This window comes from Alexandromys fortis, unplaced genomic scaffold (assembly GCF_014885135.2).
Source record: "Alexandromys fortis isolate MF-2015 unplaced genomic scaffold, M_Fortis_MF-2015_v1.1 scaffold_13, whole genome shotgun sequence".
Classification (NCBI taxonomy): Eukaryota; Metazoa; Chordata; class Mammalia; order Rodentia; family Cricetidae; genus Alexandromys; species Alexandromys fortis.
Genome location: NW_026067908.1, coordinates 1,238,733 through 1,266,721, shown reverse-complemented (window position 1 = coordinate 1,266,721; position 27,989 = coordinate 1,238,733). Strand labels below are relative to the sequence as shown.

Below are 27,989 nucleotides of genomic sequence, written 5' to 3'. Positions count from 1 at the left end.
CCCTGTGACCTTGGGCAAGTCTCCCTCCTGGGTCCGTGCTCCAGGATCTGATGAGGATAATAGTTCTGACAATGTCTGACTGGAAGCTTGGTCATGAGGGGCCGCGGAGTGGGTCTCTGGGCATTTGGGTTAAGTGCAAAGCCATCAATGGTTCAGCGTTACTCACCATTCCCATCAGGTGGGTGGGAATTATCTGGCAGACACGTGGCACTTTCTTGGGAATAGCTAATTAAAAGAAATGAAATAGAAAATGGGCCTGTTCCCTCAGTTTATGAGATGAGGTTTTTTCAGATCAATTACACAATATACAAGATACACACGGCTCATTGAAATACAGCAAAAGTCCTTGATGAATTTTGGAGTATTTCATTTTTTTTTCCCCTCTGGCAAGAGAGAGACAAACATCCAATTGCTCATCTCTATGCACTGGCCGTTGTCAGGTCTGGGGTCCCCAAGGAAAGGGCTTAATTGCTCCATAAGCTTCCCATTCAAGGCTCCTCAGTGCTAAGCTCCTGCCGAACTGCATGAAGGTAAAAATGACAAAGATAGCAAGTGACACATTTATCAAATATGCAGATTCTGAAGAAGTCAATGTGGGTTGCTCTCGCCAGTGAGGCTGCAGATGGAACCCGCTCTCCCGCAGCCCTCCCACCCAACTTAAGGTCACAGGAAAGGGTAAACTCAAAGCAAGCTGGGTATTCAACAGGGGTGTGGACTAACTACAGAACCCATGCTTATTCTCCAAGGTCATCCACCTCTGTGTTCTCTCCCCCTGAAAATGTTCTAAAATTTTATCAATCCCTGGCAAACAAATATATTTTTTTTTTTTTTGCTTGTGTTTTTGAGACAGGTTCTCACTGCAGCCCGAGCTGGCTTGCTTCATACATGAGGCAATCCTGCCTCGGTCTCCCAAGTGCTGAGGTTACAGGCATGAGTCACCATGCTGAACGTTGGACAGCAAGGGTGACTTGACTGTACAGAGTCATTCCCAAGTGACAGCTCCCCAGAGCAAGATTTCAACAGCGGGCCCGCTCTGGTCCATGCATGCATACACATTTATCCAGTTTCTTTGGTAATATGAAATGAGTTAATATCATGAAGATTTGGATCTATAAGTTAACAGGCTTACGCTGAGACACTACCGTTTCCTGGCGATTAGTTTTGATTGCCGATTCGATCCGATCGACCAATGCCTAGTGAAGTAGACCTCTCTAGGTGTGCCTCTGATGGCATTCACTGTGGCAGTGGATCATGAGGGCTCTGACCCCATGAATATCCATTTGATGGATGAGACTGTGATGAAATATAAGACATGGTGAAGGTCAGGAGGTGGGCTGGATGGAAAAAGTAGGACACTGGGGCATGTCCTTGGGGGCTATTTCTTACCTTATTAAATTTTTTCTGTCTCCTGCGCTCAGCTTTCTATCCACCAAGAAGTAAGGAACAACTTCCACAATGTTTTCTTACCCCGTGATGCTCTGCCTAGACTCAGGAGACACACACTGTCCCCTCGACAGTATAGGCAAAAACAATTCCCAAACTGTTCTGTCAAGTTTTTCAATACTTCTTATCATTCATTAAAAATGTATTATAATTTTTAAATAAAAAATTCACCCACTAAAATTAACCATCCCCCAAAGTCTATACGCATCAATGAACATGGACTAGAAATGACTTTATTTCCAGTTTCTCTAGGCTCCATTCTGACAAAGAAGCCATGTGGGCACTCTCATGTCCATTGCTATACCACTCACAAGGGCCACAATGTAGAAATGCCCTAAGTGTCCGCTGAGAAGCGACTGTATACACAACATGTAGCTTAAATGCCCCACGGAGTACCCACCAGGAAATTCTGCACACACCGTAACATGGATGAACCTTGAAGGCATCCTGCTGAGGGAAATATGGTCGACACAGAAAGACTCCATAAGTCTAAATACACAAGGTATTTGAACTGATCATGTTCATAGGATGAGAGCAGAATGGTTAGTACCAGGGTTTAGGGGGAGGAGGGAGTGGTTACCTATTACTATAAAGGCATACGGTTTCCACCAGGATGCATAAGCTCTAGAGATTTGCTGTCCAACATCACCCATATCATCAATAACACACTTAAAGATCAGTAAGGATGCATTGCAATATAGCACAGTGGTAGAGTTCTTGCCTAGCTGGGCTTAATCCCCAGAACTATAAATTAGTTAATATGGTAGATAATTCTTTTTACTATAATTCAATTTTATTTAAAAATTAGGACTTAAAAGTCTGAAGGTAGTAAGGATAAGGCTATGGCACAATACCAATGCTTTCTTGCTAAGTATATCACTTGGTGTGGTTTTGGAGAGCAAGCTGGTATTAGCTAAAGCAGTTGAGACACTGTGTGTGTGTGTGTGTGTGTGTGTGTGTGTGTATTTCAGCAGCTGATACATATGCATGTGTGCGTATGTGTGCATGTGTGAAGGCCTACAGTTGATGCTGGGTGTCTTCTATTGTCACCTTATGTTTTGAAAGGAAGGACCTCTGAACCCAGAGTTCAACAATTGGTAAGGCCTGCTGACAGATGAGCTCAGGAATTCACCTGTCTCCGTCTCCCCAGCACTAAAATCACAGGTGTGTGCCGTCATACCCAATGTTTAGGTGGGTGTTGAGGATCCCAGCTTAGGACCTTCTGCTCGGGCATCATGATACTAATGTCATAAGAGCCAAGGCCGAAGTAGCTTTTTTGGAGAGGAGAAGGTTGATGAAAGGATTACATAGTCAGAGTCCTGGGGATGGTACCAGGAGACGGCAAATCAGTGGTTCTCAACCTGTGGGTCACGACCCCTTTGGAGATCACATAGCAGATGTCCTGCATATCAGACACTTACGTTATGATTCACAACAGTAGCAAAGTTACAGTTATGAAGTAGCAATGAAGTAATTTTATGATGGGGGGGTCAGCACAACATGAGGACCTGTATTAAAGGGTCGATGCCTTAGGAAGGATGAGAACCATGGCTATAAATGATCTATTTCTTTGCGAGGATATGCCATGTTTTATTAACTAGGGAAACACTCAGAATCCATGGGTGCCGATACTCTATTTAGAAGTTTGAAGGGTGCGCTAAGACTCATCCATTGGCGACCTTGGCTGGGGAACGAGCGGCTTTGTTCACTGCTAAGTCCCTAGCCTCTTGAACCGTGTTCGGCAGTTTTCCTAAAGAATGGATCTTCTCAGATACGGGAACCATCTGTGCTTCCCTAGCCAAAGAGGAACGTGTTAAGAAAGCTGAGAGAAGGTCTTGGGCTCCCTGGATCTTGGAGCCTCTCCAGATTTAGATACCCGACTGGGGATTCAGTCAGCTAGTCAGTAGGGAACCCTACTAAGATAAATAAATCTCTTTTTATTATTACATTAACATTATTTTGTGTGTGGGAGGTGGGGTGGGGTGGTGGTGAGTATGCCGTAACATACAAGCAAAGACCATAGTACAACCTGCAAGAGTTGGTTTTTCTCTCTCCATCATGTGGGTTCCAAGGATCAAATGCAGGTCATCAGAGTTTGGGCAAGCACCTAAAACAACAACTAAAAAACAGTAAAGATTTTAGGTCTCAAAAGCTATTAGGTGCCTGTCCCATTCACGCAATTGTAACAGGAAGACAGCTATAAATAGTTGTGACACTCAGAATGTAAAATGTCCCTCGTAAGCCCTCGTGTTTGAATACTTGGTACCCCTGGGGATGCTGTGTGGGGAGGTTGTGGAACGATGAGTAGGTGGTGCCTCATTGGAGGAAGTCATCACTGGAGGTTGGTGGCACAGTTGACAGCTGACCCTTCTTCTTGTCGTGTTTTTTTTATTCTGGTCCACTGAAAAATAAGCAGGCAGCTGCTGCACACTCCAGATGTCATAGAAACACCCACTACCAGGTCTTCTCTCCTGCCATAACAGCCCTTAAAACTCCGAGCCAAAGCAAACCTTTCCTCTCTTGAGTTCCTTTAGGGAAGTATTTAATCAGTGACCAGAGGGGTAACATACATCAACACAGCTGAGCACTGAAACGATTTCTTTTATCCAAATCCGTGGCTCTGCCTACAGTTTTCTTTCCCATGGTTCCTCAACTGTATTGCTCACCATAACTCAACCTGAATGATGATGTTCTCAGTGCTCTGAAGGGTGGCTCTAAGTGTGGTCTACAGCCCCGCAGCATCCCTGTTACCTAGCAACCTGACAGCGACACAGAGGCTCAGGACACATCCCCGAATCAGAAGCTCTGGGAGTGGGGCTCAGCCCTCTGCTCTGAGAATCCATTCGGGTGATTCTGATGTATATTCAACTTTAAGGATCACTGTTAACCAACTCTAGCAGGCCTGGGTGTCCAAACTTTTGCCATTGTGAAAGCTGATCATTTACAGTATGTTGGGCTGCAGTTGTAGCTATCCTGGGACGTCTGTGGCCTGTGGACCACAGGTGGACACACCCAGTAACCAAGGAAGCATCTTTCGGTTTGCTACAATGGAATGGGATTTCTCCATCACAAGGACTGGTTTAGGAGGAACCCACTCCAGGGTGTACAGGGGTATTAGCCAATCAGAATGGGTACAAACCCAGTGCCTTGAGGGGCCTTTCTCGTACTAGACATGGACGCTTTCCATGCTGAGGGCACTGGGAGAGGATCTTGAGAGGCCAGGACTAAGGAGACACATACATCTGAGACACAAATAGCCATGAGGTAGAAAAGTAGCTATTTGCCAATCGAGTGTTTCAATATTTGAACAACTGGCTCAGCTGCGCCAGTTCATGCTAGCTGCAAAAATGCCCTAGGTCAAGTGACAAAAGCCTCAACACTTAACTTCATTTAACTCTGCTCCGCTGTGGCTGTGTAGAATTGGGGGGGGGGGGGGAGGGTCCATAAGACATCAACCCAAGGCCAGCGCATCCCAGAGAGGAGCGCGCAGCTAAGGGAATCAGAAAGCACTGGTGGTGCCTCCATGAATGGTCACCCCCAAGATACACCCGACTTCCAGGCAGACCATTTACACGTCCCAGTTTGCACGGAATTTTCTAGTGTCTACATGTGAAGCTCTGTATCTGAAGAAAAGCCCAGATAGGTACCCCAAAATAGTGTTCCCAAGAGCAATGACCTAATGTTCCCAGCTCCGGAAGTTCTGAAGAGCCTGCCCTCTGTTCTTGGCGGTCCAGGTGCAGCTCGGCTAGGATCCCTCTGCCCCAGTTGTGTGTTGGGCGGGCCACGGTTCTTGTTTATTAGTGAAGGGCATCTGATCAGAGAGGCCCGCCTGACAAGTTCATTACATATCAATTTAATTAGCTGATTTACATTTAATTTACATTTCAATTAATGTCTTTAGCAACAAAACGCTGCCTTAATAGGGTAATTGCCTGTTAGGCAATATGTAAAAGAATAAATAGTCGCATTCTGAGGAAGAATTCCTATTTTCAATTTTTTATTACCATAAATAACTGAAATAATTATTGCTCTTATGGGCCACGTCCTCATTTCCTTCTGGGCCTAATTATAAAGACTTAGTACCTCATTAAGCAAAATGGTTTTGGAGTCACAGAAAAATATTCCTCTGATCGTGACTCATTAGTTTCAACAAAAGAGGGGGAAACTGTGCTGGAGAGACAGCGGCTCAGGTCCTTAAGAGCCACCCGGAAGTGATAGTAAGGGTGGCTTGCAGCGCGTACCTGTTTGGGAGGCTGGTGTGCGGGGTATTCCGACCATCTGCTCCAAGTATTCCTAAGGACAAGGAACTCACTGCCTCCTGAGGCAGACGTTACGGACTGCTAAGGGTTTTTGTTTGTTTGTTTTTTGTTTGTTTGTTTGTTTTCCATAAGACAAACTCTGTCCCTCTCCTAAAGACAGTTATAGCCATTTCCTGGTAGAAAAGGTGTTTTCTAGCAGTGTCCTAAGAGAAGCCGGCAGCTATGTCAGAGAATGACACAGGGACAGAAGTGATAATTTGACCAGTTCAAATTTCCTAGAGATGGGGAGGTTGAAGCGGTCTTAGGAATTCAACAGGAATAAGCAGACAAACGGGGTACACTAAAGAAGGTGGAGGGTAGATTCGGCTGTGTGAGGTCTGACAGCGTCACAGCGCAAATTAATCAGGCTTAATGCTTTGAGAGTTCTCTATGTTTCTTCCGGGAAGCAGAATTCCGAAAACCTGCAAAAGAGCAAATGCTGAAAATGTCTGCGCCTCGGGGCAGGCTTCTCCTGTCCTCCCTCAGTCTCAGTCTCGGCAAACCACCCTGGTCGCTTGTTCTCAGCAAAAATACACATTCTCTTTTTCTCTAGTGTTCTGCTGTGCTGCCGCTAGACTAAGCACAGTGCCACCTCGTGGAATCAAGATGAAACTGCAGGAGAGGAACGAATACGTCCTTTTGGATTTTATTTAGACAATAAAACCAATGTAGTGCCGACTCAAAAAAGAAGCAATGGCTGCCAGGGCCATTCAATGAATAAGAGAAGGGTGACTTTGTTAATTAAAAAAGAAAAAAAAACTGGTTTTAAAAAGGAACACATTCCCCCCCCCCCCCCCTCCCCCCCCCCCCCCTAATATTTTGAAAGCGTTCGGGCCTGTCTCTCTAGTTCAGACCAGTTAGTCCATGTCAGCTCTTAGGAAAGAAAAGCACATGTTCCACATTTCATATTACTAAGTCAAATTTCTAAGATTTCTTTTCACGTTTCCCACCCTCTTCCCACTAAACCCCTTAAGTTTTCAGATCCACTCCGGTCTGGAAGCTCTCAATCTGCAATCTGAAGGACGAAAGACAGAGGATGGCAGGAGTTCCTGTTACCAGCAGGGGGCGCTCGCAACTTCTGCTCCTGATAGCTCTTTTCTCCTGTAGACTTAGAGCAGGAACTAAGCACTCCCAGGCCCATCCTTTTTTATAGGAAGGGATTTTGAGCACTCTATTCTACATGAAAGTCACACAAAATAAATAATTGTATAATAAACTTTCAAAACATGTAATATTCTAATACACAGGAGAAATAAACTGAGTGTAATATGCAAGAGAATAATTTGCATGTCTGCATCTAAATCACACGACAAGATGGCTTAAAAAGATATAATGAGCAGTAGGGATAAATCCTGGTCTCACTGCCATACAACTCACTATGGCCCCATAGTCTGCCCCAGCCATACAACTGTCACCCACATTCAGAGGGTCTCGTTTGTTCCTATGCTGGTTCCCTTTTCTGTCAGGCCAGAGTTGGTGGGCTCCCCATTAGCTCAGGTAAACAGGTAAACTGTTTCAGTGAGTATCCTCATCATGGTCTTGACCTTTTTGCAAGTGTTCTTATTTCTTTCACTCTTCGACTGGACTTTGGGACTCAGCCCAGTGCTCCGCTGTGGACCTCTGCCTGTGCTTCAATTTTCCTGCCTCAGAGCAATTTGTTAACTCCTCATGGGAAACCTTACCGACTCTGAGGAGTGGATTGGGGGTAGGATTGGGAGGAAGGTGAAGGGGGCAGGAGAAGGGGAGAGAGTGGGAACTGGGATTAGTATGTAAAACGAGAAAAGAGAGTTCTTTTTTTAAAAATAATTAATAATTTAAAAATTAAAATAAGATATAATGAAACCTGTTGTCTCTGCGGAGGCGTGAAGATCCCTTGGACCCAGGATTTCTTGTCCATCCTATGATTTTTGCACATGTGTGTGAGCACACACAGACACACTGGAAAACATTAAGCAGACTTAAGGAAGTAGTGCACACACACTTTCGCCTCTTCCTCTGATTTCCGGATTGAGAACTGCAGATGCTGCTGACTCTGTGCTAAGCATTCTGAACTGTGGAGTAGTTCTTGATAGAGCTTTGAGCAAAGCAGTATCTCAGTTTTGATATTGAGAAGACATCTCAAAATATGTCTTCTCTTGATTTAGAAGGAAACAGTATTTCTGGAAAACACTTTTATTAACCATGGGGAGAAGACTCTGTATGTGTGTGTGTGTGTGTGTGTGTGTGTGTATGTGTGTGTACGCACGTGTGTGCATACACACATGTGTTTGCGTGTAATGTAGGCTACCCACTCAGGTATTTTATAAGCCAGTATTTCACTTAAAAGTAAAGGGACAGAGTTTGGGGGTGCTGCATTATTCTTGGCTGCATGGCTGCATGGGTGCATGGGGTTGCCCTGACAGCAAGGATGTTTCCCAAGCATCAGGAAGCTCTCATGACCACTATCTCCAAATGGCCCACTCATTTCTGAAATGCCAACAGGGTCAAATCAGCCTCATGGATTCACTTCCCCAGAGCGATACCAAATTTGTCTTTGCTTCCCTTCCGTAGAGACCCAGCTCCAAGAATTTCTGTCATGGTCCCCAATATCCCACCTTACTCACACCAGTGTCCACAGTCACTGGGGGACAGGTCCTGTTGTATACCCCCAGAGGGTCCTGTCGAGACAGATTATCTGGATATCTGAATCATCCAGGGTATCCTCTCTCTCCATAGATAGTGCAAACTTCTGACTTCAGCAGATCATGTGGGGAATAGTAGCCCCATGGACTACTGTATCCCATGAGACTAGTGTCCCAGCTCAGTATCATGACACCATATCTGGGCTCACCAGCCAGACTTCTAACATATAGTACCCATAATTCTCTGCCTTCTGTACCTTCGGGAGCATACTTCCCAGAGGTGCTATGGGGGAGACCTACAATTTCTTCTTGTCTCTACCCCACCAGAAACTTCCATTCCTATGTTCCCAATAGAGAGGAATTTATCTGGGGCACAGTCATAGTTCAAGCAGCCAAGAGTTTAATTAGAGGAAGTACCGAATAGAATATATTCCTTAAGAAAAGAGCCACCTGGACAGAACATCAGGACCTAATCTTAGCAGGCATGGGTGTCTTACAGTTCTGCTTTCTGGTTATCTATTCCCTGGCTCCTCCCCAGGGGCGGGAGCTTTCACAGGAAGGGGTGCAGTTTCCTTGGAAGCCTATTTTAAGCAGAATTCAATCTTTTACCTGCATATGTATAAACTATAAGAATATATAGAGAGGTTAAAGGATGCCTAGAGTAGATACGTTCTCCAGGGGAAAGGCCACTGTTCTGTGTGCATACCTCCGCTAGCAGGGGTGCTCTGATGCTCTTAAGAATTTTCCTAGCCAATCAACACAACATCTGTCATTTTCTTGTTTTGTTTTGTTTTTATCCTATTTCTTTGACTGCCAACATCTTTATACTCTGTTGAAAGCCCTGATCTGGCCTAGATGGAGAAATCATTACCATCTTTTGTTCTTTACATCTTTTCTTCCAGTCATTGGTCAGTTCCTCCCAGAGCTAATGCCTTATCTAACAATGGTAGGCTAGAAGGGCCTGAACTAATCCTTACCGGTGGCTGACAAGATGGGTGGGTAAAGGCCTAGATTCTTTGATCCTGGGGCAAAGTAACTCTGAGGGGGCACATCCTCCACTTAGCTCTCACCACTCCTCAGAGAGGTAAAGTTCCAGCTGCCCATGGAGAAGCCTGCTCTATGACAAATCCTTGGTTACAAGCTTGATTTTTATAAATGATTAACTACTAACTTGTATTTCTTAATTATACTAAATAGTTTGTAATAATAGATTTCAAGGAGTAGAACTTTACATTTTCAAATGTGTTGCATAAGGTATAATACCTTAAACAAGAGTAGAAGCACACACACACACACACACACATATATATATACACACACATATATATGTAGTATAACAAAAATAACCTTAAATTTGTATCAGTATACAAAAATTCTATATAAGACTAGCAGTTGCCTTTTAAGTTTAAAAACAGATTCAATAATTTACCCTTTTATCCTATATCCCTTTTGTCTTTTCAGAACAAGATCCCTGAATCTAATCTCCTTTGCTTAGTTTCCTCCATAACTATGACCAATAACAATTTGCAACAAACCTCTCTAAACAACGATAAACATCCATAATCTATTGAGGGACCAAAACCACCCACCCCACTTCTTAGGAATGTGGGGGTCATGTCCTCCCTGCAAAATAAAAGGTAGATGGTGCTTAAAGAACTTCATTCAAGGCTGTTCTCTGGTATGTGTGCATAAGCACACAACTGGGGTTTGTTGGGGTAGAGAAAGATATAGAGAGGGGGAGGAAGGAGGAAGCAAGAGAGACAGATGAACATAAACGCTTGACTTTCTATTATTTGAAAATGGATATGGAATTTGGAAAAGCATTAACCTTTAGTAAGCTTTCTGTTGGTTGTCTGTGTTTTGGAGACTGGATTTTACTAAGTAGCTATTTCAGGCTGACCTTGAATTTGCAAGTTTCCTAACACAAGCTCCCTTTTAAGGTTACAAGCAAGTGGATTACTCAGCAGGCTCGGGAGAAGTTTTGGTTCAAGTCCTAGTTATTTTCAGTTTTCAGTAGACAATCCAGACTCTTAAGTGTGACTAGAGGGATGGTTTGAAGGGCTGCCAAGATTCTCTGCCCTAGGGACAGTGGAGTGGGGCCACCTTTAAAGAGGACTACGTGGGATGGGGAGGTGCAGTTTTGATTGACATACGAATAGTACCTTGACAAACAAGGAGGTGAATGGAAATGTCATTGGCCCTGTGACAAGATGGTTTCAGTGGGTCACAAGGACACACTTAACCATCAAAACTACCAGGGAGGGAGGGGGCGCGGGACAGGCTCTAAATTTCCTAGGTTGCTAGGCGAAGACTGGAAAGTGAAGTTGCAGTTCTGAAACTTTACACCTCCTCTGAGCAGGGCTGGGGGTCTGTAATCCCACAGAGCAAGGGTCATGCTTTGCTTGGGCAAGCACATTCCAGAGATGCCCTGTGACTGCAAAGCAGACATGGGCTTTCTTCTCCTCTTTACAGTTTACTGGCAAAGTATCAAACATTTTATAGGGCAAGCGCTGCCACCCACCCAGCTGTGCCAGCAAAGATGTTGCAGTAGGGACTCGCGCTAGGGTAACGTCAGCTTTAAAAGCTTGCCTCTGAATGCCTGCCTTCATGCCCTTTAAATGTAGCAAATCAAAGAGGCACACGGGGAGGCTGGGTGATTGGCAATCTTCCCAACATGGTGATGAGAATATAGCCCTTTGTGTGCCTAGACCAGCTAGAGGTGAGGCAGGAGGAAGAACACAGGCTGCTTATCCAGGGGTCCAAAGCACCAGCTATGAGCAGAACACACTGCCTGACTGAGGTCAGGCAGGTGCTGACAGGTACTTGACCAACTGCTGACAGCATCTGGTGTCTTCTTTACAGGCTCTGGAGGGGTTGTTCAGCTCCCTCCCCTCCTCCTACCTTTCCCCAGTGGCTTTCATACCTATCTATTCAGACACTGCTGGAGTTCCTGCTAAGTGGCAGTACCCACTACAGGAGAGATCAGCAGATCTACCGTAGATTCAAGGAGTCCCCAGGCTCCTGACCTTCACTAGCCTTCTCTACAAGGTGTCCCCTGATACAGTTTGTGAAAACTGTAAAAGACACTATTGGGGTGTTAGTCCTCTGCAGACATTGCCTAGCCAACTTCCTTTCAGCCTCTTTCTCTTAAGGGGACAACGGAGTGACCCTGAACTCTGTGGGGATCCAGCGGAGGGGAAGATTGGGTTTAGTGAGCTATGTTCACGTGATTTCCAGTCCCTTGCCAGGTAAAACTCCGCTGTTGAAAGCCCTCCTGAAAGTAGAAGTGGCTTCCTCAAATGCAGGTACACCCACTCTGCTGGCTGGCCCAGCACTGTGACCTATAGACAGGGAAACCTCTGCAATAAAGACAAGGGAAAGCCAATTACTTAGGTAATGCAGTAAATTCAGACTGTGTGAACTTAGCTCTGCACTCGGATGTTAGAATGCTCTGAAAGGTCACAATAAGCAAAACTCAACAAGACGTTGGAAAAGACAACAGCGTGAAAACCATGGAGCATAACTAATAAGGAGCCGTGGAGCTAAAATAAACTACAAAATAAAACCTCAGCCCTGGCCATCATGCTGGAAGAAAGGTTGGGCACATTTCTGTTGTTTCAAATTAAAAGGAGAACAAAGTCGTGACAGAAGGCATTGGATTGCAGAGCCTTGCCCGCAGACTGTCTGGTGCATGCAGTTACTTGGGCAATAAGCCTACTCAGGTGTCTCCTATTTACGCCCATACTATCTCTCTCTCTCTCACACATACACACAAACACATTCTGATATCCAGACTTTCTCACACACACTCATACACACTGACACACACACAGACTCCCACATACCCACACTCTCACAGGTCTAGGGGCTTGCCTCTCTCCTATACTTGCTCATGCTATCTTAGCTATCTGAACTGGCATTTGTTTATGTTTGTCCATTACTTGAAACTTAGCTGCTGCAGGTCACCAGTGACCAGTTTCTAAACGTATAGTGCATGTTTGGTGTTTTTCCAATCAAACTCATGATAGCCTAAAGCACTGGTGGGGAGCATTAATCCACTTCCCAAACTGGCTATTTCTTGTGCCTACTCTTGCCTTTCTCATGGTAAAGTGATTTTGGAAACACAGGCTCTTATTTTCCATGAAAAATAAACTACCTCTATCTAAGAAGGCCTCTTACACTGTCTCTATTACACTGTTTTGGCTACATAGTGGTGCTCTTATGGCAGAGGGCCGCTGATCACGGATGGATCAAAGTGGCAGGGAAGTTGAACCAAGCTCACAAAACCAAGGCTTCACAAAACATGGAGGAAAGGAGGTGTTGTGGAAAGCGAAGAGGAAGGAGCAAATGAGTTCCAAGTGGCTCCAAACCATGATAGTGACCACTGGACCAAGTCTTTGCCTCATTGTGGAAGAGAACATTGTAACAGTCACAACAATATTAGAGCAGAAAAGGAGGCTAGATACTGCCAGGGCCCCAGAAGTCTCTGCGGCATCATCATGTGAATTTCAAAAGGGTACTTCTTTCTCAAACGAGTCAAAACATAGCTAGTGCCCAGGCCTCAGGCCCTTACCGTCTCAAGCAGGTGTTTGCTGGGATCTGAACTCAGATCTTCTTGTTGGAGGATATTTGCTCACATGGTGACACCCTGAGACTGTGTTAGAAAAGTTAACTTTAATCAGGGGGTGGAGCTAGTGATTAATTGACAAGAACCAGTCATGGAGTATACGGAGGATCCAGGATATGGATAGAGAGGCATAGGAAAGAATAAGGAGAGACTTGGAGACTCACGGGCTTTGGGACTTTCTTTTTGGCCTAGAAGTGTGGAGAGAGGGTCAGCTAGTCACTGGTTTACCCTGACATCTGTGTCACCGACCACTGTTGTCACGGTTGTTGCTGTTGTGTGGGCAAACTGAATAGCTGCAGATTTGGAGTCTCAGGAAAAATCTTTCCCCCTTTAAGACTGGAATGTATCACAATGCAGGGAGGTAGGATTTTGTATGGTGCTGCAATGGATGGCTTGAAAATGGAAAAAAAAAATAAGTGAAGGGGTAATCTACTTCGTTGGAATTGACATAATGTCAATTATAATTGCTATCGGTTTGATAATTCACATTTTATCCTTAAGACGTGGTTTAATAACTGTGTCAAATATGAAACATGGAATGCTAAGATTCAAGCCTTAGAAAGACCTACTAATGAAAATAAGAAAAAATGCTCAGACACAGGCAGAAGAATTTAAACCAGAACCTACCACAACCCTGCATGATGAAACTGCATGGATGTCACAGCTGCTTGCCCCTCCACTTCTTTCATCTATCAAGTTTTCCCCCAATATACGACTCCTAAGTCTTTATTGGTAATAGAAGAGCTAAGGTAACGTAACATCTTCATGCTCGTGTAGCAGCCGCATTCAGCCACCGAGTCGTCTGTCCAGTCTGAGACAACACTTCTGGTCCTGTTTATGATGGGATTCTGAAGATTTGCTGGACTGACGGAGAAGGAGACAAACGGTAAAAACATGGAGTGGGAGGGAGGGAGATGGAGGATAGGTAGGAAGAGGAAGACAAAGAACGATGGAAGAGGAGGAAACGGAAAATGAAAGATACAGATAAGAAAGGGATTGATTTGCCTCTTTAACCTTGTATTTAAATATGCTGCAACGCACCTGCGGCATACTGCCCTGAGCACATGACTTCCAGCCCTGTCTGCCGCAGCATGCACTTCCTGTAACTACCCATTACTTTTCCTGTCTTGCTTGCTATTTGAATCTCAGCTTTGTTCCAGGTGATCAGACTTGATTTCTTTGGTTCTCAACCTGTTCACATAGTGAAATCACTTCAAGATTTAACAGTCACACACACACATACACACACACACACAGAGACAGAGAGACAGAGAGAGACAGAGACTGAGAGAAAATTTGAGTATGAAGCCTAGGCATTTAATCTATACATGTGTTTAAGTTTCCCATTATTCCTGTTGGGATTGAGGCCCCCAGTTTGTGTCAAACATAGCTACCTTTTCTTATTTCTGAAGCACCACCCCTCTAGTCTCCTTTAGCCCCGTGTGTGTGATGGCACGCATGGGTCACATTACATTAGGGTGCTGCGTGGACTGCAGAAGTCTGCAGAGCATTGATGTGGCTTTTCACCAAACTTAGGGTATCCATTCTCCCTTTTCCTGGTGCATAAGTAGACAAGCAGCCTAGAGGTCACCAGCATAACGCCACCCTGTCCCCCATAAAGAAAAATATTAATAACCAAAAGTGAACTCCAAATGAACAAGCCGTTCTTTAAGGCGTGTGCCGCACTCAACAGCTGCAGATGATGGCACCGCGTCTGCACAAGAAAGAGCCCAACAACAGTGAGGCTTGGCTGGGTAGGGACTCAGGGGGTCCACCCTCACTGATGAACTGTTTCCTACTGTCTGACTCAGGGAAAGGGAGAGTCCTTGTCTTAAGCTATGTCTCTACTGTTGACCCATCAGGCTCCAGTATCCACTCCAGTGGCCTCCAGTGGCCAGGTAGGTAGTCATGGTTAAATTAAGTTGGTAGAAAGTAAAAGAAGAAGTCATAAATCTGGAGAGGGGACCGAAAGGGGGAAGAGGGAATTGATAGGAAGCAGAAGGGAGGTGAGAGAGTGTGGGGGCGGGAGTAACCAGGACAAATTACATATGTGTATGAATTGTCAAAGAATAACTTAATATAAAGAAAGAGTACTACAGTTCATAAAATGGGGAGATGGAAAAGGGCCAAGCTTCCAAATATAATAAACTTCTGCAGTAGCCTGCTACCAACTAACCTCAGGCTTGTTTACGAGAAAATTGAATCTTTATGTTGTAAGCAAAAGGTAACCGAATTTTCTCTTTGCAGGTAAGAGCATTTTATCTGAGTTTTGGCATTTTGTTCGGCTCCATGCCATTACGGTGTAGTCCGGGATGTCTGGCGTTCAGAGGATGAGTGGGTCTGGGGTGACAATACTCAATGAACTTTTAAAAAAGGTTAATATTCTACTAGGTCTCCAGGACAGTCACCCAAATTACTGCAGACTGGGTGGCTTAATGGAAGTCCTATATCAAAGGGGTCAGGTTGTTTTCTTCTGACACCCTATGCTGGTTGGTATTTGTTAACTTCAGTTGTGAAAATGTCTCCATCAGACTGGCCTGTGACAGCCTGTGGGGGTACTTTCTTGACTAATTATTGATGTGGGAGGGCCCAGGCCCCTGGGAGCCACCCCTGGGCATGCGGTCCTGGTATGTAGAAGAAAGCAGGCTGAGCAAGCCTTGGGGTGCAAGCCAGCAAACAATGTTTCTCCATAGCTTCTGCCTCAATTCCTGCCTCCAGGTTCCTGAATTCTTGCATGTCATCTCTTCATGACAGACTGTAATCTGTAAATTGAAATAAATCCTTTTATTCCCAAGCTGCTTTGGCTGTGGTATTTATCACAGCTATTGAAAGCAAATTCATACAAAAATCTGTAGCAGGTTTGTGGAGTGTTGCTGTGACAGACGTGTGTTGTTCTTAGGAGGACTGTGGAAGGACTTTGGAATGTTGGGCTGGAAAGACCCTTGAGTGCTTACAGCTTAGTGGGTGTTTGATGGAAACTTTGAGGATAAGAATCCCGAGAGAAAGGCAGACGGCTGCATTTCTGGCTTTTGACACTTCAGAGTGAAGTCCAGGCTCTATTAGGCTGTTTGCGAGATGTTTCAAACTGAAAATCTCTGGTTTCTAGTCAGCTGGTGCTGAATATTCAGCTGTAATTAACAAGAAGCCAGCGCCACTAAAGAGAAACCTTTGCTTTACTGATAGAATCTATACTGGTTAGCTGGAGTTGAGAATTCCACTGTGATTAATAAGAAACCAGCAGCACTGAGCTAAAATTTTCTGGAAGTATTTCCTCAGGCTCAGCACCCAGAAGCTGGTCCAGAGGAGATCAAGGTTGCATCTTGGGCTGGAGGCTGAACGTTGTAATCTGTATGAGTCTCCCAGATGATTGGTTTTGGTGGCTTGAGGGCATCGGGATTAAAGCAGTCCTGGAGAGCAGATGAGGCTCTGTGAAAAGCCCAGAGAGGCTACTGGAAAATGTGCAGCCTATGCTGGAGTGGAGGCCCAGGGTTTGGAGAGGGTATGGGGAGATGCTCAGGCGTGGCCCAGGAGGCAAGGTTAGAGCCCTTGAAGAGAGCCCAGTGCGGGCTACTAGTGAAAGTGCAGGCTTGGTTTCAGTAGAGCCTCCAGGATACTGAAGATGCTGGGTCTGTGGATGGTCCCTGAGGACAGCACCAGGGGTACAGGGGAGCCAGCCTGAGCTTGCAACAAGCTGTATGTGCTAGAGCAGAGCTTCCCAAATACTTCATAGCCTAGGAGATCATGAGAACGTCTCATATGTTGTACACTGAGCTATTTATATTGTTGGGATTCAGTTTTGCTTTGTCTTAATTTTGACTGTATCTTGGTTCTTCCTTCATGAGTAAGAAGTTTGTAAAAAAAATTATTTTATTTTACAGGGGCTACCTGTTGAGAGACTTTGTACTTTAAAGAGTCATTGACTCTTTTTAAAAGATTAAAATTTTAAAGTGTCAGGATTTTTTTCTAAAGAATGTGAAACTTTTAAAACTATACTGTGTCTTTTATTGTGATATTACCATGAGATCTTGGGGAGAAACAAGAAAGTAAAGGTTAGGATTTAATAATGGTGTATTTGTGTCAAGTTGACAAAGGGTCAGTTCTACTGACTAAGTTTTCCTTCCTTCTTCCCTTCCTCCCTTCCTCCCTTCCTCCCTTCCTCCCTTCCTCCCTCCCTCCCTCCCTTTCTTCCTTCCTTCTTTCCTTCATTCCGTCAGTTTGACAAGCTAGAGTCATCTGGGAAGAGGGAACCTCAGTTGAGAAAATGCCTCCACCAGATTGGACTGTATGCAAGTCTGTGGGGGCTTCTTGATCAATGATTGACGTGGGAGTGTCCAGCCTACTGTGGGAGGTGCCATCCCTGGACAAACGGTCCTGGGTTGTAGGAGAAAGCAGGCTGAGCAAGCTACAGGGAGCAAGCCAGTAAGTAGCACTCTTCCATGGTCTCTGCTTCAATTCCCGATTCCATCTCCTGTCTTGACATCCCTTGGCGGTTGACTGTAACCAATAAGCCAAATAGGCCCTCTCCTCCCCAAGTCATTTTTGGTTGGTATTTTATCACAGCGACAGAAGCCTCTTCCTTTAGTGTGCAGACAGCTGTCTTCAGCTGGTATCTTCACCTGCTGTCTTCACCTGGCGTCTTCAGAGGTTTGTGCGTAGTTTATGTCAAAGTCCTAACCTCACCTCATGAAGACAACGGGGATTCATACTGATTGTTTCCAGTGATTAAAACGTAGACCTCTTTAACAGCTCCGTGAGAACTGTGCTGACAGGCTCTGTGTTTTGTAATAAAGTAGGACTGGGCCTCAAGAGGACCTCTGCAAGGTCAGAAGTCATCCCCACTTCCAGAAAGTGGTTTGTAACCAGGTCTTCCTCTCCCACCGGTCCCATGCTGGCCCATTACTCATGTCCGTTTACCCCCGAGCTTGTTACATTGAAGTGTGGATGTGATCCTTCACTGGCTCATTACTTTGTAAAACTCAGATAGAGGAACGATACTCTAATTCTTATTGACTGAGCTAGCATCTCACTTAGGGGACAAGGTTAATAAAACAAAGCATACTTCTGGGTATCTATTATTACTTGTAATTGTAGAATACATCTTAAGCCCAAACGCATTTTTCCAAAGGGTACAATAAAATTCTTACATCTCAGTGATTTCGGCTTGAGTGCATTTTATGTGTCTGTACCAGTCAGTGAATGTGGGGGCACACATGTGCATGTGTGTGCAGTGTGTGTGGAGGCCAGAGGTCAGCACTGGTGTTTGGGTCACTTTCCACCTTATGTTTTGAGATAGGGTCTCTCACTGAACCTGCAGCTCACTGATTAGGCTAGGCTGGCTGACCAGCAAGCTCCCTGGACTCCTTCTGTTTTGGCGTCCTCAGCATTGGGGTTCAGGTGCATTACTACACCCAGCTTTTTATGTGGGTGCTAGGGTCCTTGTGATGACTTAGGTTCTCGTGTTTACATGACAAGCACACTTTACATCTCCCCAGGCTCTATTCATCTCTCATCACAAACTGTATCATTTCTGTTAAGCCTTTTGTAGTATTCTTGGTAATAACTAAGTATAGAGTTACAGGGTTAGAAATGGTTCTCCTATAAGGTGCATCAACTTAGATGACAGGAACATGTATTTCACAACGTAACTTGACTCAAGGGAAGATCATAACTTTTTTTCATGCATTTAACAACATAACTCAAGGGAAGATCATAACTTTTTTTTTCCCGAGACAGGGTTCCTCTGTGTGGCCCTGGCTATTCTAGAACTCACTCTATAGACCAGGCTGACCTCGAATTCACAGAGATCCATCTGCCTCTGCCTCCCAAATGCTGGGATTAAAGGCATGTACCACCACTTTCTGGCCACACAATTATTTTTATAACATCCTTTTGTGATAATAATATAATAATAACTGTGGTTGTCAAGAGTATTTGGTGTATTTTGCCTCACTTAATTGGCATAATTTTTACTGATAATACTAAAACAAGACATAATACAGAATCATCATTCTGTAGCAAAAAGATGACTGCCCCTGAACTTGGACTGGTGTCCTGAGGTCACAGCTGTCCTGAGGTCACAGATGTCTGTCCTGAGGTCACAGATGTCTGTCCTGAGGTCACTGCTGTTTGTCCTGAGGTCATTGCTGCCTGTCCTGAGGTCACTGCTGTCTGTCCTGAGGTCACAGCTGTCTGTCCCTAGGTCTCGACCAGACCACACTGGAGCAGACCAGTCTCAACTGGAAGAGATAAGACCAGACTGGACCAGACAAGAATATATTGGTCAATATCGGTCCAGACTGGACAAGACCGGAAAAAATAAAAAAAAAAAAAAAACCATGGTCCTGAACGGTCTAGACTGGAGCAGACTGCACTTGACTGGATTCTACCAGACCAGACCAGTCTTGACTGGACCAGATGAGTATCTGCCAGAACAGACAGGACCAGATTTGTTTTGACTGGTATAGACAAGATGAGACCGCACCAGATCAGACCTAGTTGACTCAACAGAGATCAGGGGTTTAGTTAGTCTGGCTAAGCCAGCAGAGAGACTCAGTCCTTGGTACCAGTGCATTCTTAGTGGTGAGAAGGCAAGAAGAAAAACAGAACTCTAGGAGGAGGAGTCTTTTCCACAGGAAAGAGGCAGGAAATGGGTCACTAAAGCCATGAAGGCCTAAATGAGCTGGGGGATACAGGCAGCTCCAGGGAGATGGTGGAAGAAGAGGGCACGGAGGGACAAAATAGCCTGGTTTGGCCCAAGGAAACTGCAAGGATGGAGCTGCAAGGGTTGGGGTGGGGTCAAGTGAAGAGCATCAGCTGCAGCCTTACAGATCTTGGCTGGGAGTGCCTCTGCCTCCAAGAGCATCAGAGTGGTGCCTGGACACTCAAAGGTCACTTCCTCAGACTCAGGGTAACATTTACACTAATCAAAGGGTAACTTACGTAATTGCTGGTGGATGGGGTACTGAGCGATCAGTGAACTGAAAGGCGTGTCTGTTGTCCGTGCACTGGAAAAGAGGGATAGACCATGAGATGAGAGCCTATCAGAGTCACAAAGCCAAATGTAAGCATTGCAACTCGGATAGAGAGGTATCCTGGCAGTCAGGAGCTAGAGAGTATGACAAGGTCACACCACACAAAAAACCTCATTCAAGAGATTTATTAGGAGGGGAAGAAAACGGGCAGGTGAACTGCCTCGGTTCAGGCGAGAAACAGCAGTCAACTGAACAGGATATAGGGCTTATATAGAGTTTCTTGGTGTGTGTGTATGGAACTTTTCAGGGTTGAGCTTTCCAAGGTGGGATTTCATCTCCATAGATTGGGCTTTTTACTCTGTAGGATGCGGGCAGGCTTCAGCAGTTAGGGCAGTTAAGAATATTCTGTGGGTGGAACCTGGCAGTTAGAGGTCCTTCCTTGGGGAGGTCTGGTCATTTGTGTGGCTTGAGGAGCTTACACAATAAATGGGGTATTTCCATGAAAAAATTACATTGCATTATGACCAGTGAGGATCTCCCCACACCCATTGACATCATGTCAGATATCAGAGACAAATGTCAGTGGCAAAGGACACCGCAGTAGCAAGAGACAATTTGGGGTCAAGGCTATCGGGGTCTTGCCTATCTGAGATTCAGTTACCATAGTTTTGCTTCCTGGTGAGCCAATCCCCTGAAGTCAACTGCCACCTGCTACTCCTCTGACCTGGGCTCTGACACACCATGTCTGCCTGCACACCACTGTGTTTCTCACCATTGATAACAGTGGACTAAACTTCTGAACCTGTAAGCCAGGCCCTATGAAATGTTCTCCTTTATAAGAGTCGCTACAGTCTTGGTGTCTCTTCACAGCAATAGAAAGTCCAACTAAGACACAGTCCGTCATTGCCAGGAAGTCAAGATGGCAGGGACTTCAAGCAGCTAAGCACATCCTTAGCCAGGTGCAGGGAGAGAATGCATGCATGCTTGCAGCTCAGCTCTCTTTCTCTGCTCTTCACATAACTGAGAAGCCACAGCCTATGATGGTGCTGCTCACTGTTAAGCTAGCTCTACCCATATCAGTGCATATGATCCAGACAATCAACCACAGACATGCCATGCCAATAAGCCAACTTGATCCAGACAGTCACTCCTTGAGACTTGTCCCTAGAGATTGCAGCTTGTGTCAAGTGACCATCACAAACACACAACATGAATTCTGGGCTCTTGGACCAGCAGAGGTTTAATCTTTTAAAGTCTTTACTTTGACTGGATCTCACTACATAAACCAGGATGGCCTTGAACTCAGGGTATTCTTGACCCTCTCCCCCCAAATGCTGTATTAAAGGCCTACACCATCATGCTTGACAGGAGGTACATTTATGGTATTTAAAAATAATTTGCTTTCCTTCATTATGCGACCCAACTTAGATGAAACCCTTTATAGATTCCTTTAATGTCCAAAACGAGGTGCTGAATTACAAAAAGAGTTAGAAAGGGTTAAAAGGCTAAGTCCAACCACTTAGTGATGTTTAACATTGTGAATTCTTAGTGTGTGCTTGATAGCGTGTATTATCCAAGACAGATCTTATTCAAACACTGATTTTGAACTTCCTTCTGAAACATTCCACTTGTTTAGTTTTTACCAGTCACCCGTTAACATGAACCCAGACTAAAGATCCTTAATATTAAGAGATAATGGTTCTGTGTTCTGGTATCGCTCCCAAGACTGGAATAACTGGGTTTTTAGTTCCCCTGCTTTATATAAAGGTAGAAGTAGAAGTACAGAAAGCTATTGGTTTTAAATCCTGGATGACAGGCAGCCTGCGTTTGATCACAAGGTGAGTCCAGGCTCTGCATGGGAATAGTTTCCCGGCAGTAGCGTGTGTAGAGAGAAGGTATCCAAGCACTACACAAGGCAGCCAGGTCAGGTTGGTAGCGGGGGCTACTGGAATATTTAGTTCAAGGAATTAGAGAAAAAAGTGAACTGTGCAGAGAGAACCCCAGAAAGCTATGAAAGGTTTCCTCAAAAGTTCAAGGCAGAGGGATAAATTTGATTTGCAGGGAGTGGGACCACTTGAGGCTTGCCAGGCAGCATCTGCTACAGGATTGAGGCAGCACAGAAATACTTAGGATTAGCTGTTCTTGGGCACAGAGGAACTCCAAACTTTCTCAAATAGACATAATTTCCTCCTAATACTTTGTATATGATGAAGTTCGTAGAAAAAAAAGTTACAGTCATTGATACAAAATGTTCATAGAAGACACCAGGCACAGCAAGCTTACTACCTGCGTGAATGGGCAGGAAGTAGAAGCCTATGATCTGTGTTGTTTGTCCTCCAGGACCCAGGAAAGCTGCACCAGAGAGGGCGGAGTCTCATCTACATGCGCCCTACTACACACTACAGTTAAAGAACCCCACAAAGCACTCAGCCTAGTTTATACAGCCTAGGAGCCACTGGCCCGAAAACAAGTGTTCTAGGAGGAAGGAAGACATGGTCTGGGTTACGAGAAGAACATTTGCACCTTGTCCAGTATATTGTCTTTCTCTTATGCCTGAGGATTACACTTAAGCCAGCCAGCCAAGGCCATCTATGAAGACCTTGCGGTTACTACTACTGGCATTCTGCTGGTAAGTAAGCCAAGTAGGCTGACTTTAGCAGTGGGAACCATGCCCCGTGGTATGGCCTATAGTAGACTCATCTCAGCGAAGCCTATAAATAAGCATAACAAAACACAGAGGGAAGCATAATTCAGAAACCACATTAAATTCTACCTATTAGTGGGGCTTTAGAAACCCCACAGGTTCTGCACTAGCAAAGCACACCACCACGTCTACTCAGCTTTAAAGCAGGCAGCCAGTAATTAAAGTCCTTGCTAGCATAAGATCAACAGTTTAAAAAAAAAAAGCAGAATTTAATGTTAAACAGTGTGTTACTAAAATATCCAGGAGCCAGCGAGATGGCTCAGTAGGTAAACACATATGCTATGTGAGCCTGACGACCCAGGCTTGCTCTCTGGAACCCAGGTGAAGTTAGAAGGAGAGAGCTGACTGACTCTACATCTACATAGCTGTGCTCTGAACACCATGTGCACACTGTGGCAAGTGCATATCAACACAACATAGATGTTGGGCATGGCATGAGAGTCTAATGATAAAAGTTTAGAACAGCTCAATGTATTTGTGTATAACTGTAATCCCATTACTTGGGAGGCAAAGGCAAGAGGAATGTGAGTTCTAAGCCAGCCTGGGCTCTGTAGTAAGTTCCAGGTCCAGCCTGGGCTTCCTAGTGAGACTATGACATTTAAAACATGGGGGAGTGGGCTAGAGATAGCCCAGTGGATAAAGTGCTTGGTGAGCAAACATGAGAATGTGAGTTCAGGTCCCCAGCACCCACATAAAGGTGAGGTGTGATTGCATATCCTTAACTCCTGCCCAGTGGGATGGGATAGGAGGAAAGAGACAGGTGAACCCTAGGTGCCCACTAGGTAGGTAGTATAGCCAAACAGAGGCCTCCAGGTTCAGGGAGAGGCCCTGTCCAAAAACAAACAAACAAACAAAAACAAACAAACAAAACAAACAACCAAAAAACCAAGGTAGACAATCAGTCCCCTCCACATGTACCTGCATGGCTGAGCACCAACACACATACACGTGCACACATACATGCGTGTGTGCACACATATGAATTTAAGGCTGCAGATAATTTAATCAAGTTTGAGAAAAAAATTGAGACAGGGTTTTCCTATGTAGCCCTGATTGGTCTGGAACTTGCTACTTATATTCGGCTGACCTGGAACTCACAGAGATCCACCTGCCTCTGCATTCTGAGTTCTTGGATCAACAGTGTGCATTGCCTTGTCTGACATGCTTAAGAAGTTAAGAGAAAATATGTGCGAAAACTAAGGGGAAAAGTGGTCGTAGGGAATGAAAGGGCAGAGAATCTTAATAGATGTATGGAAACTAACAAATGGATATTCTTGAATTGAGTGCCACATTAACTGAAATGAAAACTAACTCGGTGAACTGATCATCAAATTGGAGACCCTAGAAAAGACAGATACTCATATGCCAGGACAACATACACCATCTGTAGAATATAAGAAAAAAAAAGTTAAAATGATTCTTGCTTCAGAGATGTGTGGTTAAGATCACATGGTCGCTTCCTTATTTGATCAGGTGGGTATAATCTAGATTCTACAGTCAGGAAAGGGCCATGCACCTAGCCTGGGCAAAACAGAGCTGACTCTGGTGATGTGGGAGTGGGTGAGGGTGACCCGGATCTGAGGATCTGAGAGTAAAAGAACTGGCCCACTCCTTGCTGCAGGCTGTGCTTGGTGAGCTAGTCGGGGCAGTGCTGAAGAGCTCGCCCCTGGAGTGACAATGAGGGAGAGAGGGCAGGCTGACTAACCCAGCTATCACCCCGGCCAGAACCAGGGTTATGAGTTGGCTTAACCTAACATCCACTCCAACTTCGAATTGTTGGAGCATGTGAAGGGGATGAACCTACAGATCCCAAACAGCAGGCTCTCCATGACACAGTGTAACAACAGGCTATCCAAAGGAGCCCCAGTGAGAGCCACTGTCGGTGGAGTAGCAGAAGCCAGAGGCCTCAAGCCAGACCAGTGAACACTGGCAAATAAAGATGAATGGACTAAAGGTAAACTGTGTGACTCAACAGGCCACTCTACAGTGCCCACAACAAGATTCTCCTTCTTTTCTTTTATTTTATTTTTGCTTTTTTTTTTTTGTTTTTTGTTTTTTGTTTTTCTTCTAAATTTGGTTTTGTTTTTTGGGGGAGGTTCCAAGGACTCAAGGTGGATGAGAGGGATGGGAAGATAAGTGGGGTCCAGATGGATGATATGAAATCCACAAAGAATCCATAAAAGTTAAAAAAATGCAAACTCAGTGTTGGCAAGAGTGGCCAAAAGCACCTACACTTTTCTTGATGAAGTAGGAATTGATGTAGTCTTAGAAGATATGATAGTATTACTTTAAAATCCCATATGTGCAAAACGCACTTTGCACAAGGGTCATCCCTATTCCACCACACATGCATTAATAGACCTCTTCTAAGGATTAAAATTATTTACGTATGTGTGTCTATGTCTTTGTATACGTGTGTGTACCAGGGTTCTGGAAGAGCACATCCGAGCTCCTGCCCCTGGAGTCACAGGCAGTTGTGAGCTGCTCAAAGTGGGTGCTGGGAACTGAACTCAGCTCCTCTGGAACAGCAAGTGCTTGTAACTGCTGAGCCACTTCTTGAGTGCTAAAATATTCTAGAATGTTCATAACAGTATTGCTAATAAGAGATAAAATATAAACAAAAATGACCATTGATAGTAAATACAATAAAGAATTTACAAATGTATACATTGATTTATAAGTCAATGTATATATTTCTGTATTGGAATATTGTCTAATAATGGAAGGAACTTCAAATACATGACATCAATATTGCCTAGCTGGCCCAGCAAATCACAGAAAAATACATAAGTATTAATTCTATTTAATATAAAACAAGACAAATTGTGCAGTAATGAAGTTTGGAGATGCATTCATGGCAGTAGAAGACTTACTGAAACAAAATCATTGCAGGATTTACTCCCAGGGCAGTTTGTAAGACAATATCCAGGGCATTTTTTTAAGGCTTAATAACACCCTGTTTCCTAACTGGGTTATAAAAACTCAGGGACTTCCCCTCCATTGTCAGAATGTGTCTGGTGCTCTTCATATACACACACTTTCCATATGCACATACTTAACATTTTGCAGCAAAAAAATCTTTAACATGGACTTTAACTGGAGATAGCCTTGTAGGTTCTTTTTATTTTGATGATCTGTGGCCAAGATCTTTTTTGTGGATCTGTTATTGAGAGTTCCATCGGAGCAACAGGCATTGAGATTCACTCGGTGAATTGGACAGGAAATCCTGACGTGAAATATAGGGATACACTGACAGAGATTCCCAGAACAGGTGACTAAGAAGAGGACTATGATGGTGATCCCGGGAGGTTGTGACTTTACTTGAGAGATCTTGGGTTCCAGTCCTGTTTTTAACCTATGTCTTGGTTGCTCATTCCCTATTTCTTATATTGGTTTTGTAAACTGTATCACAAAATTCAAACTCAAGGAAGATTACTAACTGTAATATAGCTGGGGAAACTGAGGCCCAAGATTGACGCCACTTCCCCATGGTGCCCTCACCACTTTGAAACCCAAGACTCTCAAACCTGAGCTCAGGTCATAATTGTCCCCTTTTCTACCGGTTGGCCCTCACAGCTTGACATCACAGAAGAGCCACCCTGCCCCGCCAGAAGCCCCGCCCTCTGCCTCTCAGTCTGGCATGCCCCGCCCCTGCGCGGTTCTTCCGGCCCCGCCCCTCCGGGCTGCCATGACAACGAGTCCGCGCCCCGTGCTCAGCTGCTGCTCGGGCGGGACCCAGGCTGGACCGCGGGCCCCGGCCTGGGGGCCACAGCTGCCACCGCCGCCGCCACCTCATCTCCTCCCCGTCCCTGTCCCGCCTCGCGTCTTCCCGCTGCACTCGGGCCGGAGGCCGGGGTCCCTTCCCCGCCGCACCACCCTGCGCGGATGCCGAAGGTGAAGGCGCTGCAATGCGCTCTGGCGCTGGAGATCCGCTCTGTGAGTATTAGCCCTGTCCCACCCCAGCCTCTGGGTCCCCCTGTCCCGACCCTGGACACCCCTGGAAATGTCGAGTGCCCGCCCACTCCAGCCTCGCGGAGACCTCACCCCAACTTCCTTTTGGAGTGCTTTCGGATTTCTTCTACACCACTTCAGAGTTGCGTTCTCCGGACAGTAGTTCTCTTTGAATTCCTCTTTACTCCTCTTCTGGTGAGGGACTCTTAGATCCTTGCTTGTCTGGGGGTGTGTGTGGCATTTCCGACAAATCCTGCAGGTTTTCAGATTCTTTCCCACGCTTCCTATTAGCGTAGGAACTCCCTTTTTTTTATCAAGGTGGAGTTCCTAATTTTCAAAACAACTTACTTTGTATCGTTAGTGCACCAAGTTTCTTGCCTTCTCCTCCCGGGACAAATCCAACTCCTCAGAAGCCTCTTCAGCTCTTCCCTCCAGTACCCAAACCCTCCCGATTTGGAGAGGGTTCTCCTTGCATCCTTCCAGGGGTCCCATGAAAGACCTGGTTAGCTCTACTTCAAGCTTGCAATCCCATCCAGTTACTCTGAACATTCTTTTAAGGGGATCTGTCCAGCCTGTTTCGGTAAACCCAACTGAGCCCAGAGAAGGGCTTTCCGGGTGTTGAGAAGCCCCCACTCCCCTTGATAACTGCAAGAGTTTCCTTCCGAGAGTTTTGAAGTCCTTCCGTGTCATCCTGAGAGACCCTTTTTCCTCCCTTAGAGGAGAACTCTGGTTTTGTTTCCTAATCCCTCCCATTCCTTATTCCATTTCTTTTCGTGCCTTCATCCGTGAATTGTTCTCATTACAGAACTCAGACTTCTAGTTGGTATTCCAACATCAGTAGGCGTATTCTCTGTCATTTTCTGTGCCTGCCCCAAGGAGCCCTCTTGCATTTTCTTCCCATGGGCCCCCAAACTAGCTTTTCTTTGCACTTACCTACGCTTATAAGCGCTCCCTTTTTCCTAGCTTCCCTTTCTCTCCTTGAAGCCTCAGCGACACTGAATTTAAACCAGCACAGAAGTCACAAAGTTCTTTCAGGTCTTTTGTTCAGCCTTAAGGAGGAGCTTGGGTGGGGCAGAGTGCAGCAGGGGTGGAGAGCAAGCTAGTTTCAGGGACTCCAGAGTCTGCTACAGTTGCCGAGGTTTTTTACTCAGAAACGCTGTCCCTAACTTTCGGTGTTTGCATCACAAGTTGACTTTCTGGCAACGTTTGTTTTGCAAAGAATGATTAGTTTACCGAAATACTGCGTAATGATTTCTAAATGTGCTAGATCCCGGACAGTTAGCAAAACTCTGAAGAACAGTCTCTGTAGACTTCATTATTGGCTGCCGCTTCCTCTCTTTGTAACCAATAGCTTAGCTGCTTTGCCGGAAAGCT

General features: G+C 45.1%; 1 protein-coding gene and 1 long non-coding RNA gene across 5 annotated transcripts in view; one reads left to right on the top strand and one right to left on the bottom strand.

Annotated features, from left to right (window-relative positions):
- On the bottom strand, window positions 1-27,646 carry LOC126497944 (uncharacterized). 3 transcript variants are annotated; one of them, XR_007590725.1, is made up of 4 exons: window positions 27,549-27,646; window positions 19,929-19,993; window positions 1,143-3,562; window positions 1-520 (listed from the first exon to the last, which is right to left on the bottom strand). It is a non-coding gene; the product is annotated as an uncharacterized lncRNA (long non-coding RNA). The 3 variants fall into 3 exon arrangements; XR_007590724.1 differs by having other exon boundaries at window positions 1,130-3,562; window positions 26,709-27,615; XR_007590723.1 differs by having other exon boundaries at window positions 26,709-27,615.
- Window positions 26,355-27,989, top strand: part of Spata6 (spermatogenesis associated 6) — a 92,268-nt gene continuing 90,633 nt past the window's right edge. For both annotated transcript variants that reach the window (XM_050136202.1, XM_050136203.1), the window contains exon 1: window positions 26,355-26,600. In XM_050136202.1, coding sequence (XP_049992159.1) covers window positions 26,550-26,600 — 51 coding nt within the window. In that variant the 5' untranslated portion in view covers window positions 26,355-26,549. The remainder of the gene's footprint in view (window positions 26,601-27,989) is intronic.